A 13,431-nucleotide genomic window follows, 5' to 3' on the forward strand; every position below is an offset into this window, starting at 1 on the left:
TCCAGAACCAGAAAACCCCAAATTTTCCGATTCCCCACAATAATGTAACGATGGTTCATGCAGGCATCCCATTCGCCGCTTGGCTTCCTCAGTTAAATGCCTCCAACAAGTACCTAGAGAGCAAGGGAAATCTCCATAATGCACCTCTCTTGAATCTCAGGTTTCACGTGATTCCGTCACCTTGATCTCAGCAAGAAGATGCTGAGTTCTTGACCCGGCCCATCATCCGGGTTGATTAGATGAAACGACTCCGAGTCCGCATTCCCTATCACACACTCATAGTTGGCCCTCATGTACATGAGCTCCTCGGACCCGGATCCGGGTCCTGATCCAAACCCGGATGGGATCACACCCGCCCCCACGGTTGTGGACTGCATGGTCTTCAGCATGAGTCGATTCTGATCAGTGGCCTTCCGGCGGACGGCGAACCCGAGTTTCCTGCCGTTGCAGAACAAAGTCCAGACTGGGACAGAGTGGAGAGGGCAGCGACTGAGCTCCGACTCCGGGGAGTCGTCCTTGAACTCGAGAGCGATTCTGACGAGGCCGCAACGCATTTCTTGGATCAATGTGGAGGTCGGGATGGAAAGCTCGAGGAGGAGGGCGGGTTTAGTATTAAGGCGGTCGTGTTGGACGCAGAACCAGACGTGACCGCCCCGACGGTGGCCAAAGATGGTGCCGATAACCATTGTCTTGGAGGGGCGCGGTGGAGCGGACGGCGGAGCGATGGTGGTTGGGGTGGGAGGCTCAGAGGAGTCTTCTTCGACTTGGTTATCGTGGTGCTGGGAATGTGGGTCGTCGAGGTCGTCACGGAGGGAGGTGCTGAGGCGTTTCTTGGGGGTGGCGGTGGCGGTGGTGGTGGAGGGGTGGACTGGAGAAGTAGAGGCCGGGTGGATGCAAGCGAGAAGAAACCGTCGTAGGGCGTTGATCTTCGTCATGGTATTCGCCTTTCGGAGTTGCTTTTTTTTTTCCCTTTTCTTCTTGATGAGTGATGATTTATCTGTGAGAAGGGGGGCCCTTTTTGGGCGGGTTTTTCTCAACTTCGAGAAGAAGAAGAGCAACGGATGAAGGAATAGAATAAGGGGTTCGCTTCGGCCCCAGAAGGATTCTTCAAAGAAGAAGAAAGCTTTAAAAAAAAAAAAAAAAAATTTGGTGGGGGGTAATCTTATTTGCGGTGTAATTTGGTTGGGAGATTTTAGAAGACGATTGGGGGATAAAAATGGGGAGGAGGTTTCGTCTTTGGGATGGGGTCCCAAGGGATTTATAATTATTGGGAAGCCAAGAGGGTGAGATGAGACTTGAGAGTAAAGGCGGGAGACTAGAGAGGGTTTCCATTCTGGATTTGGGCCTCAACCGCCTCATTCCCAGCCCAGCCCATATGAAGCGTCATTTAACGACGCCACTTTCCCAAGTCAGGAGGAGGAGGCAAATCCATTATCCCCTTCGCATGGAAAGGAAGAATGCAGGTCGGGTGAATGTTGTTGGATAAGAAGACGCAAAGTAGACTTAATAATTTAGAATGCTACTGCTACTACTACTAGTCTGAGTAGCCTTTAGGAGCATGATTGGAGGTAGAATATAGATTAGGGCGTAGTAGTAGGGCAGTCCAGGAGGTCTGTCCTCCTATTCGAGGACTGAGGAGGAGTGAATGTTAGGCTTTGTGCTGATAGGGTTGGTTGTAGGGGAAGGAAGCGACAAAAAAGGCTGAAGGGTTTTCAGGGAACGAAGATTCAGGTTTTTTTTTTTTTTGTTGACCATTGACCCAATAATGACAGGTTTCGACTTCAGGAGGCTTTACTTTATCCTACAATCAATCTTACATAATAAAACGATTAGGACACGTGTAGACTGAAAAGAGAGCTGGGGAGGGAGGATGCAGCGGGAGACAGGAAATGGGACTCCAGCTGGACTTTGGAGTTTGGCCTCCGAGCAATTGGGCATGGGTCGATTATTTTCCATCAGCAAGGGTGTCCTAAAATTTTCCCCGTGTTTCCTTCCTTCCTTCCTACCTACTGTGTAGCCCAGATTCACTCGCCTGGGCAATGCTCTGCTCCTGCTTTGCAAAGAGTTCCCAGCCAGGATCTTTGCAAAAAACTCCCTTCCGTAATCCTCTGCTCCGCGCCAGTGTTGTACAGATCAATAAGCGTAAGATCCATGCTGCAATACTGCATTATAGGAGGAAGATGATGCATAGAAGGGTGTTTGTGTTGTCATTCGATACTACAATCTCCTGGTATCTTCATCTGCAGATCGCAGACCGATTTTCCCATTTGTGTATTGGGCGATCCTACGGATTTTGAGGCTTTCTTTCTCTTCTTTTCTGTTTTGAGGTTAAACTTACCATCCAAACGTATTGGTTATTGAATATATATACACACACACACACACACACACACACACATTCGTTTTGTTTATAAAAATTTCAGAACTAGGCATCCATCCACTAATGAGAACATTAACTTTAACCAAACCCCCTTTCAAGTGGAGCCGTAGTCGACAGACGAAACAAAATATGCATCCAGTTGCCGCTCAGGACTTAACCGTAAAAATTTTAATAACAAAACAAATGAGCGAGCATCCTAATTAGTATTAAGAGAGGCGACTTAATTAAACCTAAACCTAAACCTAAAATAAAGCTACAGCCGGTTGTCTGTCGGCTTCCTGCAGAAGGTCTTCCAAAATTAGCTGAACAATTTGGTACAAACCACAAAGTGCTTCCTTTTTTTTTTATTAAGGAAAAAAAAAAAGGTAATTTATTGGACGCCACTCCACCTGGCCCAGTCAACAAACTGCATTCCACCGTAGACATTATTGGCAAATCTTATACCAACCGTAAAAGCCATTGCAACTGATGGAACCTGTCTAGCGACGGGAGATGCTTCTACCAAGCGCTCCAAACCATTTATAATCTGATAGCGGGTGTTGGAAGAAACTGCAAGGAAAACACCTGCAAAAAGAGTAAAAGTGAAAAATTAAAATTGATTATTGCTCGATTAGGCAAAGCACTAAGGTTCCCAAACACAACAGCAAGTAGCTAAGATTCAGCAGACAAGGAAATTTCTATAGTTGGATCAATTAAAACACTGTCTACAGTACCACCAAAATATGGCATTACCATTCCACTCCTCCACATCAAAGCTTTGAAAAGCATGAACATAGACAGATGATATGTCATGGTGTCCGATTCTGCAGGAACTTAATTTTTAGAATGTACCATACTTAAACCCATCTGTACTTAGCCACAGCAGGGAAGGATAAGAACAGAAGAAAAGGGACGGGGAACTACCAACAAAAATGCAGTTACAAAACTGTTCTGCTCCTCCAGTTATATACGCAATGTTCTTTAAATGCAAGAAAGTTCAGTTCTATAAAGGAGCTGAGAAAGCTATGTTGATTTCCACCACAGACAACAAGCTCAGAAGAGTTCAGCACGTTTTAAAACTCCATTTTTTTGGTTATAGCAAATTAGTAATCCAGACACAAACTTTTTTGCTTTGTTTTATTTATTTAAATTTTTTCTCTGAAGTCGCGTATTAGTTAATGAACCCAACAGCCAGAAGCAGGATCACCATCAATAAGGAAAGGCATACCCCAGAGAGCTGCACTCTTCAGTAGTGGCGGAACAGGTATATCATCTTCTGATCTCTTTACGCTCCTGACACAAAAAAGCTCTGAAATTAGGAACAAATTGCCTCTTCAAAAGCTAATTTCATCTTTAACAGGTATATCAAAAGCTAGAAATGCCGGTGAACGGGCTAACTTCATCTTTTGTAGCACTCCCTCCCATCCAAAATGAATTTCTTTCCTGTATTAGCTGGGTCAAAAAGATGTATGCTTTCCCTAAATGATAAGTTTTAGCAACAAGGTATGACTGGACAATGGTACCATGTCTTTTTTGACTATGTTGATAAGCATAGGTTAGCTAAGCCCCAAAAGCTTTTCAATTTACTTGTTCAAGCATTTATTTTACAAGCCTTCCTCAATTTTCGTACAAAGTTAAAAACAAGGCATCCATTTTGATCAGAAGGCATATGGGATTCACAAATGCTTTGAAAATCTTAACACATTTTGTTGTACATTTAGTGAAGATCAAGTTTCAATTTCTAATGTCATTCAGACTTGAGAGCACCAGTTATGACCCAAAGGATCAAGTTCATCGTCACATTGTCAATGTCAGATCATCACTCCCAGTAGTTAGGGAATTGTGTAATATTGCCAGAGTAGTTAGTACTTTCTTGAATTTATTCCAGATTTGATTCAGATTTATTAATAATGCAGTTAGATTGTGGTTAAACTCAAATCTCAGATCTGAGTCAAAGACATACTTGTGTTGCTTCTTTCAACTTGCTCAAGAAGAATGCTTGAGGTAATAAAACTATATCAATTGAAGCTCGGGCAAGCAAATGACAAATTTGATGTCTCGTAGACATGTTTTAAGGAGCTTGATAAACCAACATGTATTTATGTATAGAAACCATCTCAACAGAGAAACATACCGTTTGGCATTCATTATCATATTTGCAATTCCTTGACCAACAATGCCACATCCAAACCCAACCAATCCGTACATAATACCCTGAGAACAATGAGTAGGTTTTTGTGATTAGAGTCCAGATACATAAGAAGAGTATATAAGAGAAAAACGCTTCCATGCTTTATGTAAATATGTAAAATTTACCTTAAAAAAGTAAGTACCAATCCTCTGGTTTATGGTAAATTGACAACCAGGCCTTTCTGCCTCAAATACACTGCATTTCAGTATGCACTAAACTAATTTAAAAAAAATGATGTGAAACTCAGGTATCAAGTGATAGGTAAAGTTGTTTCATTACCCTAAAACACCAACTTATAGATATACTAAACAAGCGCATATATTGCCACTCTAACAGATGCGCCTCGATCAGGATTATGAGAGAGTTAACAGGCAAATGATTTTAAGAGGATAATGTGGACAAAACCTGCTAGGAAGAGCACCATAAGCTCTCTGCAAGCGACTGAAAAGTCCTTGAGACGCAGATGATTGTCCAATCCGAGCATATGGTGCTAGCATTCCAACTAAAGCCACATTGACAACAACCCCAACCAAAAGATCAGCAGCATATAATTCAAATTCTGCCCAGAAGTCTTTGCCCCTCTTTTGAACTTCCGCAAATGTTGCACAACAAGAATCAATAACAATCTACAGAAAAATGAAACTATGAAGCCTAAGTGCCTTATCAAATACATTCAAATTCGTTCAGTATAAAGAAATTAAACAAACAGGAAAAGTGAAAGATTCGATTTTAGAAGCTTTCACATGGAAGAGAGCGCCATACTAGACTAGATGATTTATGAGTGACGTGTGCAGCAAACCAACTTCAAGAGTTAACTAGCTTGAAGCGCTACCTTACCGGCAATTTGACTTAATGCATAGATGTTATCGTCAACTTATGCTAAAATTGGAAGAGAGGTTACTAGAACAAGGATGACTTATTATACAGGAAACCAACAACGCATGAATCTGTACTAACAGCTAGCAGTGTAACTTATCTACCACATGAGTTGCCACAAAGAGCAAACTTATCTACCGACAAGTTTCTGGGCAGAAGAATCCCAATAAAACAGCTATACAAACCTCTGTTCCGATTTTGAAAAGAAATGAAGGATCGGCCAACATTCGATTTCGGAGCATTGAGCATGATTTCATGGCAAATCCCAAAGGCCACGCCGAACCCTGCAATTACAAAATTATAAGCTAGAAATTACCGCACAAACGATTAAAGAATAAGTTTAATCTTTAAAACCAACTGATTTTGACGAGGGTTAAACCTGCAGGTCCAAATATCTGAGAAGAAGCACTTTCCTGATCCCCAAGCTCTTGGCAGCCTCCAGCATATCTGCTGGAAGACTAGTTCCACGAGCCTCAGTCTCCCCAATCACCTCCTCAAACTTGAGTAACGGCCCAAACTCCTCTTCTTCATTGTCGTTCTCCCCATTGTCACCCCCTCCACTGCCCCCTCCACCGGGAAATTTCCCATTTCCACCGTGTCCACCACCTCCGCTGTCTACATTTCTTTGAGCACTATCATCTTTCGACAAGTAATTACTGTCTGACACCTTGAAATCCTTCCCCGGAGAGGATATACAAGTTTCTTTGGGTACGGAACTCAGTCTGGCACCACATTCTGGCTCACCTCCTGGATTCGACAACTTCACAGAGAAAAGCCTCTGCCTTATTCTGAAAGAATGACAATGGCGGTTTTCTTTCCCAGTATTACTAAACCCTTGAACATCAGAAAGAATCACACTCAAGCTTGGGCTTCTCGAAACTGCCTCATTTTGCAAATTCAAGAAATGGGACACTCGAAATCCAGATGAACAGCCCATAACTGACTTGGGGTATCTAGATTTCCTTAAAATTTTTTTTTTTAAAGACTAGTATGCAAAATATGCAGAAAGGTCGACTGATTACCAAAGTTTCCACCCAGTGACGTACTAAAAATTAATCAGAGTATAAATGATACTACTACTACTACTATTACTTAGCACTCTCTCACTAGCTGAAAACCTACAGCTCCTAATTCTTTAATTTCTTTAAAATATAAAAAATATTATTGAGTGTGAAGAATCAAACTGCGCTGGCAAATTTGAAGAAACAATAATAGTACTAGCAATGTATTATGCAAGAAACAAGAGGTCCGTTTGACAAAAAAAAAAAGAGTGGGCTGGGAGGCCCTAAATGGTAGTGCTAGTGCCAAGTACTAGCAGTACTGGCGGAAGTGTGTAACTCCGAGAAGAAACTAGTCGACGTCGTTTCTTTGCCCGCGCGGAGAGTGGGGTGGGGGTTTGTCAGTTGCGAGTGGAGATGTTTGGGCCTTTCGTGAGAGGAGTTGTTTAGAGAGCCCGCCTGGTCCTCTTCCCTCTACTTCACTTATTTGGCTTAGTTAAAGACTGGGAAAGGCGGCGGTAAGATTTTGGTACAAGGACAATTAATGTGAGCGGGGCGCCGTCGCAAGTGGAAAACGTCGGTCGTCTCACGTGTGCGGAGTTGACTAGGGTTTTCTTTTTTAAAGTTGAACAAAAATGTTGGTAGATGTTATTGAGATTTAGGATTTGTTGTATGCAATTATAGGTTGGTAAGTGAGGAAATTTATTGGCCCATTGGTCACCACCAAGCCTTTAGGTCAAAGGTTCGATCCTTGCCTCTCATCAAAAAATTGTCACAATATGTGGTGGTTTTAATTGATCATTTTCATTGGAGTCTTTATTCACGTCGAGTCTCCCTTCCCTCTTTCTCTAGATTAGGCTATAGGAATTCTACCGTATACCTTTGTTCAAGGTCAGATGGGATGAAATATCTTGTTTCTATCAATAATATAAAGTTGATTTCATCTTTTGTTTCTTGCTCACTTTGGCTCTTACTATTTTGCATTTTTTTGCTTACAACCTTATTAACTCTCCTTCTTCACTCTTTTTTTCTTTCTTTTTTTTTTTCTAATTTTGAAAATGATCTGAGAGCATGGAAAGATAGCAAAATCTAACCATTGATGATACTTATATGTTTTAAATAGCTACATCATTAAGAAATTAATGGATCTCATAACTAAATCATAATGCAACCTAACCTTGAAATAGCAAGTGTAGATGGCAATCTGGATGAAGTCTTCTAATGTTGTGATTCTTTAATGAGAATAGCGCCTACTATTTTTTACATGATTACATACTTAGATGAAAGTTTGCTCAGTTTTGGTTCAATATTTTATTTTGGTTTATTTGTTACCAAAATCCATCAAAAACAAACAAATTTCATTAATGATCCATTTTGGATTAGTACAAATTATTTTACTAAACTGGGCATCTCCATCCTTGCACGGTCTATTCCTCCTAGTTACAGTTGAACAAAAATGCCGGGCATCCAATTCCAAGCTGAAGCTACAGGATTTACTGAGGCAGAGTGGTATAGTCGTCGCATTCTAGTAGAGTTTGAACCACCGAAGCCATTGTGGGCCGCTTCTTCCTGTCTTCCTCCACGCAGGAAATACCAACCCCGATTAACGTTGCCACTTGCTTCCTACTGTATTTCCCTTGCAATCTTGTGTCCACGATATCCTCCATCCAGGACTCCTCCCCTTGCTGAATTTTCCTCTTGATTATCCTCACACATTTGGTCAGCTCCGCTTCTTGCTCGTCACCATCATCTGTCGCCCAATTCGAGAGCCTAATCCCATTAACCATCTCCAGGATCACAACTCCGTAGCTGTAAACGTCCACTTTTGCAGTAATTGGTTGATTCAGAGCCCATTCTGGAGCCATGTACCCTTTTGTTCCTCTGATCCTTGAGAACTCCGAGCCTGGTCCTCCCCCTCTCTGAAACAGCTTTGCCAGCCCAAAATCAGCAATCTTGGGTTGAAGGTCCCCATCAAGAAGTATGTTTTCTGGCTTTACATCACAGTGGATGACCCATTCTAGACATTCATGGTGAAGATAGGCCAGACCTTTTGCTGTCCCCAGTGCCACCGCAAACCTCTGTTCCCATCCGAGAAAATTTTTCCTGCTAAAAAGATGCTTGTCAAGAGACGAGTTTTCTACATACTCGTACACCAGAAGTTTGCGTCTCTTCTCTGAACAATATCCCCACATTCTTACCAGATTCATGTGATTGATTTTGCCTATGGTGCTCACTTCTGCCCAAAATTCTTGTTCAGCCTGAAATACATCTCCCAGCTTATAGTCTTTGCTCTAGAAGGACACATAATTGTTTGAAGTTGAAACCGTCATATTCAGTAAATATACATCGACTCTGGCAGTTAAATTTCGCTTTAGATGAAAAAGAAAGGAAAAATTCAAACCTACCCAGAATGTATGTATACTTTCTAGTTTCTATTTCTGTTAGTACATTTGGAAGGATGTTTAAAGCCTTTGTTCTTGAAGGACAGAAAATTGTTTCAAGTTGAAACCGTCGTATTGAGTAAAATATACGTTAATTATGGTGGGTAAATTTCGCTTCGGATTAAGAAAGAAAAATGCTTAATTTCTGGCTTCTGCTCGCACTTTGGAAGAGTTCCACCCTAATCAAACTAAGTACCTGGAGAACTGCTCCTTCCGTGAAAGGTTGGATCTCAGTTGTACCAAAAAAGAAAGGTCAAAAAGAGAAAAAAAATGGTAGCTCTAATTGATTATACAGGTTTGCATGATGCGTTTGATAGTGAATACTGTGAAATTTCATGGCCAAAGTAAGGGCTTTGTAGTCAAGGTATATAAAAAAGGATCTTCTATAGATAGTTTGACAAAGTAGAATAGTGGAATTGTAACATCCTATCCTATCAACAAAAAAAAAAGAATCAAAACCACCATTTTGTTTACTTGTGAGATTGTAAATTTTATAGGTGCTAAAAAGTTTGGGTGAGTTCGACTCCCGTCACCACTGGGGTCAGGTCATGATTCTGAAATCATAAATCACTTATAAAAAATGTTTCAGATCACTCGCCAAAATAGCTTTCATACCGGCAGTGTAATTTGAACATACAACCTTTTGTGAAGAAGTATTCCGTCCTTGTAGTTCATGAAATTATATGCAAATAGATGTTTAAAAAAATGATACATTCCTTCAATTAAAATGTATAAATATATTTTAGTTGCAAAATATAAAGATTAGTAAATTTTACTTATATAAAACGTATTCTAAAAGTAAATTTATTTTACCTTTTGGCTATATATTAAAATAAAAATATAACTACAAGCTATCTAGATTTGCAAAATATAAGATTCTGACTACCAAACTATGAAGATATCTCTTAATTTATATAACCTGGACTTAAATTTACAAAATTCTTGATCAAATTGTAATTTTACAAACTCTAACGATCTTACTAGGATCCGATGCAAATTGACAAAATTTAGATCTTACGTTCACATGTTTTTTGCATTTGAGAACTTGGTAACTTTTTTTTCCTAATCATGATTTTATGCGGTCACTGTTTATGGTTGTAGCTTTTGAAGAAGTTTATATTTAAATAAGCACAATAAAGTTTTTGCAAATAATTAAAGGTAAATAAAAATGAAAACAAAATACTTTTTGGAAGAAGATAAGAAACCGTTCAACCAAAAAGACAAATTAAGATCATAGTGGTGGTATTTCATGTAAAGTCTATGGGATTTGATGCATGGTGGCTGACCATTACAAATTTTCATGTGTGAATATATGAGGGTAAACAAATATTTGGTGGCCCCTAGTATGATAACAAAAGAAGCAAGGACTAATTCCTTTTTCTTTTTTTGGATCCTGGGGAAGGTCATAGACTTTTACAAAGAAACCAAGCGGGGGTGTAGTCACCTCCCAGTACCCCATTACTTCTGAAGCAAGGAAGGGCCTCAGCTAACTTGGTGGATCTTCCAATCTTGTAACACCTGGTTTCGTGTGAAAACTTATCTTGGCTAACTTGTGAGCACATGAATTGTTCTCCTTCCATGAGTGAACTAATCTACACTCCCAACTTCTCTCGACGAGGACTAACTTCATTTTATACCCTCCAACTTGTACCTTAAATTTCAACTTTAGACGCTTTGTACTTCTGAACATGTACCACTTTTTTACGTTGTATCATAAACTTTAATTTTTGACATTTTACACTTTAAACTATCAATTTTGAACACTATACATACTAAACTCTCAAGTTGGTCTCATTTAAATCTAATCAATAACAACTTTAGAAAAATTAACAGCATAAAGAACTTGACAAATTAATGACAATGTGTTAAAAGTAGTTAAAAGATTCCATGGCATCGCGACCAAAAATAAAAAGAAAAACACATTGTCATTAATTTGTACCACCCTTTATCTCATTAATTTTGCTAAAAATATTAGTGATTGGAATATAGAAATCAATGACAGTATTTGAAAGTAGTAAAAAAAAAATCAAGGGATCGCAGTTAGAATGAAATAATACATTATTATCAATTTTCATCGTCCTTTAACTTATTAATTTTGCAAACGTTATCAACTATTAGATTGAAAGGGGACAAACTTGAGAGGCTAAAGTTTTAAGTGTCCAAAATTGAAAGTTTAGGGTACAAAATGTTCAAAATTAAAGTTTAGGGTATAAAGAAAAAAAGTAGTATCAGTTTAGGAGTGCAAGGTAAAGTTAATCCAAGAGGTAAAAGAGCATGTGTGTTGACTTGGAGTACTTCCTTTAGTAAGTACTGAACTCCTGATGAACCAACATTGACCGAGTTACTCCATTTCGTTTCGGATAAAGGGGCACACATTAAAGGAAAATGTAACTGCAGAAACTTTCCAACTGGGGTTTTGACAGAGTCAAGACATGACTAAGGTCACACTAAAGCTTTGTCCCTCTTCTTTTCTTTCGATGCCTATTTAAAAGGATAGGGCATTATAATAAGCCCACTTGTTTCTGTTCTCGTCTCGGTCGAGTTTTCTGAAGTTCCTTCGCTCTCTTTTTGGTGATCAAGTAGTTGTTGGGCCTCAAAATCGTACCAGTAAGTTAATATTTGTGGAAATGGGAAGAGCTCCGTGTTGTGACAAAACCAAAGTTAAGAGAGGACCATGGTCTCCTGAAGAGGACGCCATTCTCAGAAACTACATCGAGAAATATGGCACGGGTGGCAACTGGATTGCTTTACCCCGTAAAGCAGGTCTCCAGCTTATGCTTTTGTTTCATTACTGTTGATGCCTTTACAAGCCGTGTAATGCAAAATTCCAACTTAATTGTGTTTGGTGGTATTTCTTGGATTGCTGTCCCGCAAATAACTACTTATTTTAACCTGCCTGCCTTTCTATCTCCATGACTACCCTGCCTGTTCAATTTGCAATATGTACTTGATGTTTTAATTTTTGGAGTACCTGACAACTTGGAATCTTGGATGATCCCCTTTCTAAGACATTGCTGATCTTTTATGATAAAGGTCTGAAACGTTGTGGCAAGAGTTGCCGTCTGAGGTGGCTGAATTATCTTAGACCAGATATCAAGCATGGAGGGTTTACTGATGAGGAAGATAGTATCATATTGACACTCCACTCTAACATAGGAAGCAGGCAAGTCCACTAGACTCTTTTCCATAATTCTCCAATCTCTTTTAACCAATCCCTCATATTCTGATTATGCAAGGAACTCTTCAATTTATGCTGATGCACAGATGGTCGGTCATAGCTTCACATCTTCCAGGAAGAACAGATAATGATGTGAAGAACCACTGGAATACCAAGCTAAAAAAGAAGTTATCGGCAGTCAATGCCACCAATCCAACAACCGTAATACCAATCGTCGACAGCAATTCAAATAACTTTACTAGCAATCCCTCTGCTTTCACCTTAGCAACTTCATTCAACAAACCCCAGCCAGATTGTTATGGAAATTCGACTTATCCCATCGTAGGTTCAGATGCACCCGTGCAATATTCATCAATGGATCATATGGTTCTGGGGTATAGTATGACTGAAGTTGTTCCAGATTTGCTTTACGACTCGTCATCTACTGATCAATTCTCACTTCCAGAGCTCTTCGAAGTTCAAGAAAACAGCACGCTTCAGAAAAATGGTTTCACCACTTCATCATCTCAAGAGATTTCAAGCCTTTCACCTTCGTGCTCTCTTGCTAAGAGCTATTCCTCTTGGAATGACAACTTATTTGGAGAAGAAGTGGGATTTTTCGTGGAATTGGAGTCTAGATCATCTAACTATAATCTCGTACAAAGCGCACAGCAAGAGGAGAAAGTCAGTAATGAAGCTGAAGGTTCCTGTTTACCTATCTATTCTTATCCTACTGCTAGTTTTTTTGACCAGATGTCTGACAATATTTTGCCACCTCAAGGGCACCATCAAACAGCGTTTCCAATTCTTGATTAACAAAAGGACTCGAGATTTGTCAAACACCTAACTAGGAATGTAAGACATGAGCATTATTTGCTAATATTTTTCCAAGAGTTTTATTAGGGTGATGGATGTTATGTGGATGGATCCTATCCAGCCGTGTAAAGGAAATTCAGTGTGATTCTCTGAATTTAATGAAGTTTATGTGATTATATATATATGGATAATTTAGCATTTCGAGGTTTCTGGGTTTCTAGTTTTGTTTTTGTTGGAAAAAGCCGTCTTGCCTTTTCACTCGTAATCAAGTGTAATTTTCGATAAGTTGAGGTCACGCTTGAGTAGGTGACTTCAGTTTCTGGTGCAGAGTGGAGACGTCGTCTAAGGGTTTAAGTGCAATTACTTCTTGGGCGAAAAGTTCATGAATGCACAGTAATGTCACCTAATTTTGTCATCCCAGACTTGTCAGTAGTCACAAAATTTGCATGGAATGGCCTTTTCAAAGTTGCCAACGGGTCCCCATTTGATACCCAAGAAATTTCTGTCCAGACAAATCACACACAATTCTTTCGTACAACTATATACCCTAATCATCGACAGCTTGTAAATCAGCAAATATATTTTCACCAAAT

The 13,431-nt window shown here is 39.8% G+C and overlaps 4 protein-coding genes across 4 annotated transcripts; 1 reads left to right on the top strand and 3 right to left on the bottom strand.

The window, feature by feature from the left end:
- Nucleotides 1–34: 34 nt before the first annotated feature.
- Nucleotides 35–1,094, bottom strand: LOC113776292 (protein MIZU-KUSSEI 1-like). Its single transcript, XM_027321419.1, has one exon. The coding sequence runs from the start codon at nucleotides 933–935 to the stop codon at nucleotides 177–179; it is 759 nt and encodes a 252-aa protein (XP_027177220.1). The 5' UTR covers nucleotides 936–1,094; the 3' UTR covers nucleotides 35–176.
- Nucleotides 1,095–2,433: 1,339 nt separating this feature from the next.
- Nucleotides 2,434–6,947, bottom strand: LOC113773014 (protein RETICULATA-RELATED 1, chloroplastic-like). Its single transcript, XM_027317526.1, has 7 exons — nucleotides 5,806–6,947; nucleotides 5,612–5,710; nucleotides 4,956–5,176; nucleotides 4,676–4,745; nucleotides 4,494–4,573; nucleotides 3,588–3,652; nucleotides 2,434–2,944 (listed from the first exon to the last, which is right to left on the bottom strand). Exons 1-7 carry the CDS (start codon nucleotides 6,361–6,363, stop codon nucleotides 2,751–2,753), a joined length of 1,287 nt encoding a protein of 428 aa, XP_027173327.1. The 5' UTR covers nucleotides 6,364–6,947; the 3' UTR covers nucleotides 2,434–2,750.
- Nucleotides 6,948–7,701: 754 nt separating this feature from the next.
- Nucleotides 7,702–10,324, bottom strand: LOC113773520 (putative receptor protein kinase ZmPK1). Its single transcript, XM_027318160.1, has 2 exons — nucleotides 10,310–10,324; nucleotides 7,702–8,715 (listed from the first exon to the last, which is right to left on the bottom strand). Exons 1-2 carry the CDS (start codon nucleotides 10,322–10,324, stop codon nucleotides 7,918–7,920), a joined length of 813 nt encoding a protein of 270 aa, XP_027173961.1. The 3' UTR covers nucleotides 7,702–7,917.
- Nucleotides 10,325–11,492: 1,168 nt separating this feature from the next.
- On the top strand, nucleotides 11,493–12,838 carry LOC113773521 (transcription factor RAX1-like). Its single transcript, XM_027318161.1, has 3 exons — nucleotides 11,493–11,628; nucleotides 11,899–12,028; nucleotides 12,130–12,838. The coding sequence occupies exons 1-3, from the start codon at nucleotides 11,493–11,495 to the stop codon at nucleotides 12,836–12,838; spliced, it is 975 nt and encodes a 324-aa protein (XP_027173962.1).
- The last annotated feature ends 593 nt before the right edge of the window (nucleotides 12,839–13,431 follow it).

Source organism: Coffea eugenioides, chromosome 6 (assembly GCF_003713205.1).
Source record: "Coffea eugenioides isolate CCC68of chromosome 6, Ceug_1.0, whole genome shotgun sequence".
NCBI lineage: Eukaryota > Viridiplantae > Streptophyta > Magnoliopsida > Gentianales > Rubiaceae > Coffea > Coffea eugenioides.

What these genes read in the sequence shown, in the direction of transcription:
- LOC113776292 (XM_027321419.1), bottom strand. Translation starts at nt 935, where the DNA reads ATGACGAAGATCAACGCCCTACGACGGTTTCTTCTCGCTTGCATCCAC.
- LOC113773014 (XM_027317526.1), bottom strand. Translation starts at nt 6,363, where the DNA reads ATGGGCTGTTCATCTGGATTTCGAGTGTCCCATTTCTTGAATTTGCAA. An exon ending in TATGGTGCTCTTCCTAGCAG is followed by an intron (nt 4,746 to 4,955) that starts GTTTTGTCCACA and finishes ACTGAAATGCAG; the next exon opens with TGTATTTGAGGCAGAAAGGC. An exon ending in GAAGAGTGCAGCTCTCTGGG is followed by an intron (nt 2,945 to 3,587) that starts GTATGCCTTTCC and finishes CTCTTTTTGCAG; the next exon opens with GTGTTTTCCTTGCAGTTTCT.
- LOC113773521 (XM_027318161.1), top strand. Translation starts at nt 11,493, where the DNA reads ATGGGAAGAGCTCCGTGTTGTGACAAAACCAAAGTTAAGAGAGGACCA. An exon ending in TGCTTTACCCCGTAAAGCAG is followed by an intron (nt 11,629 to 11,898) that starts GTCTCCAGCTTA and finishes TTTATGATAAAG; the next exon opens with GTCTGAAACGTTGTGGCAAG. An exon ending in CACTCTAACATAGGAAGCAG is followed by an intron (nt 12,029 to 12,129) that starts GCAAGTCCACTA and finishes GCTGATGCACAG; the next exon opens with ATGGTCGGTCATAGCTTCAC.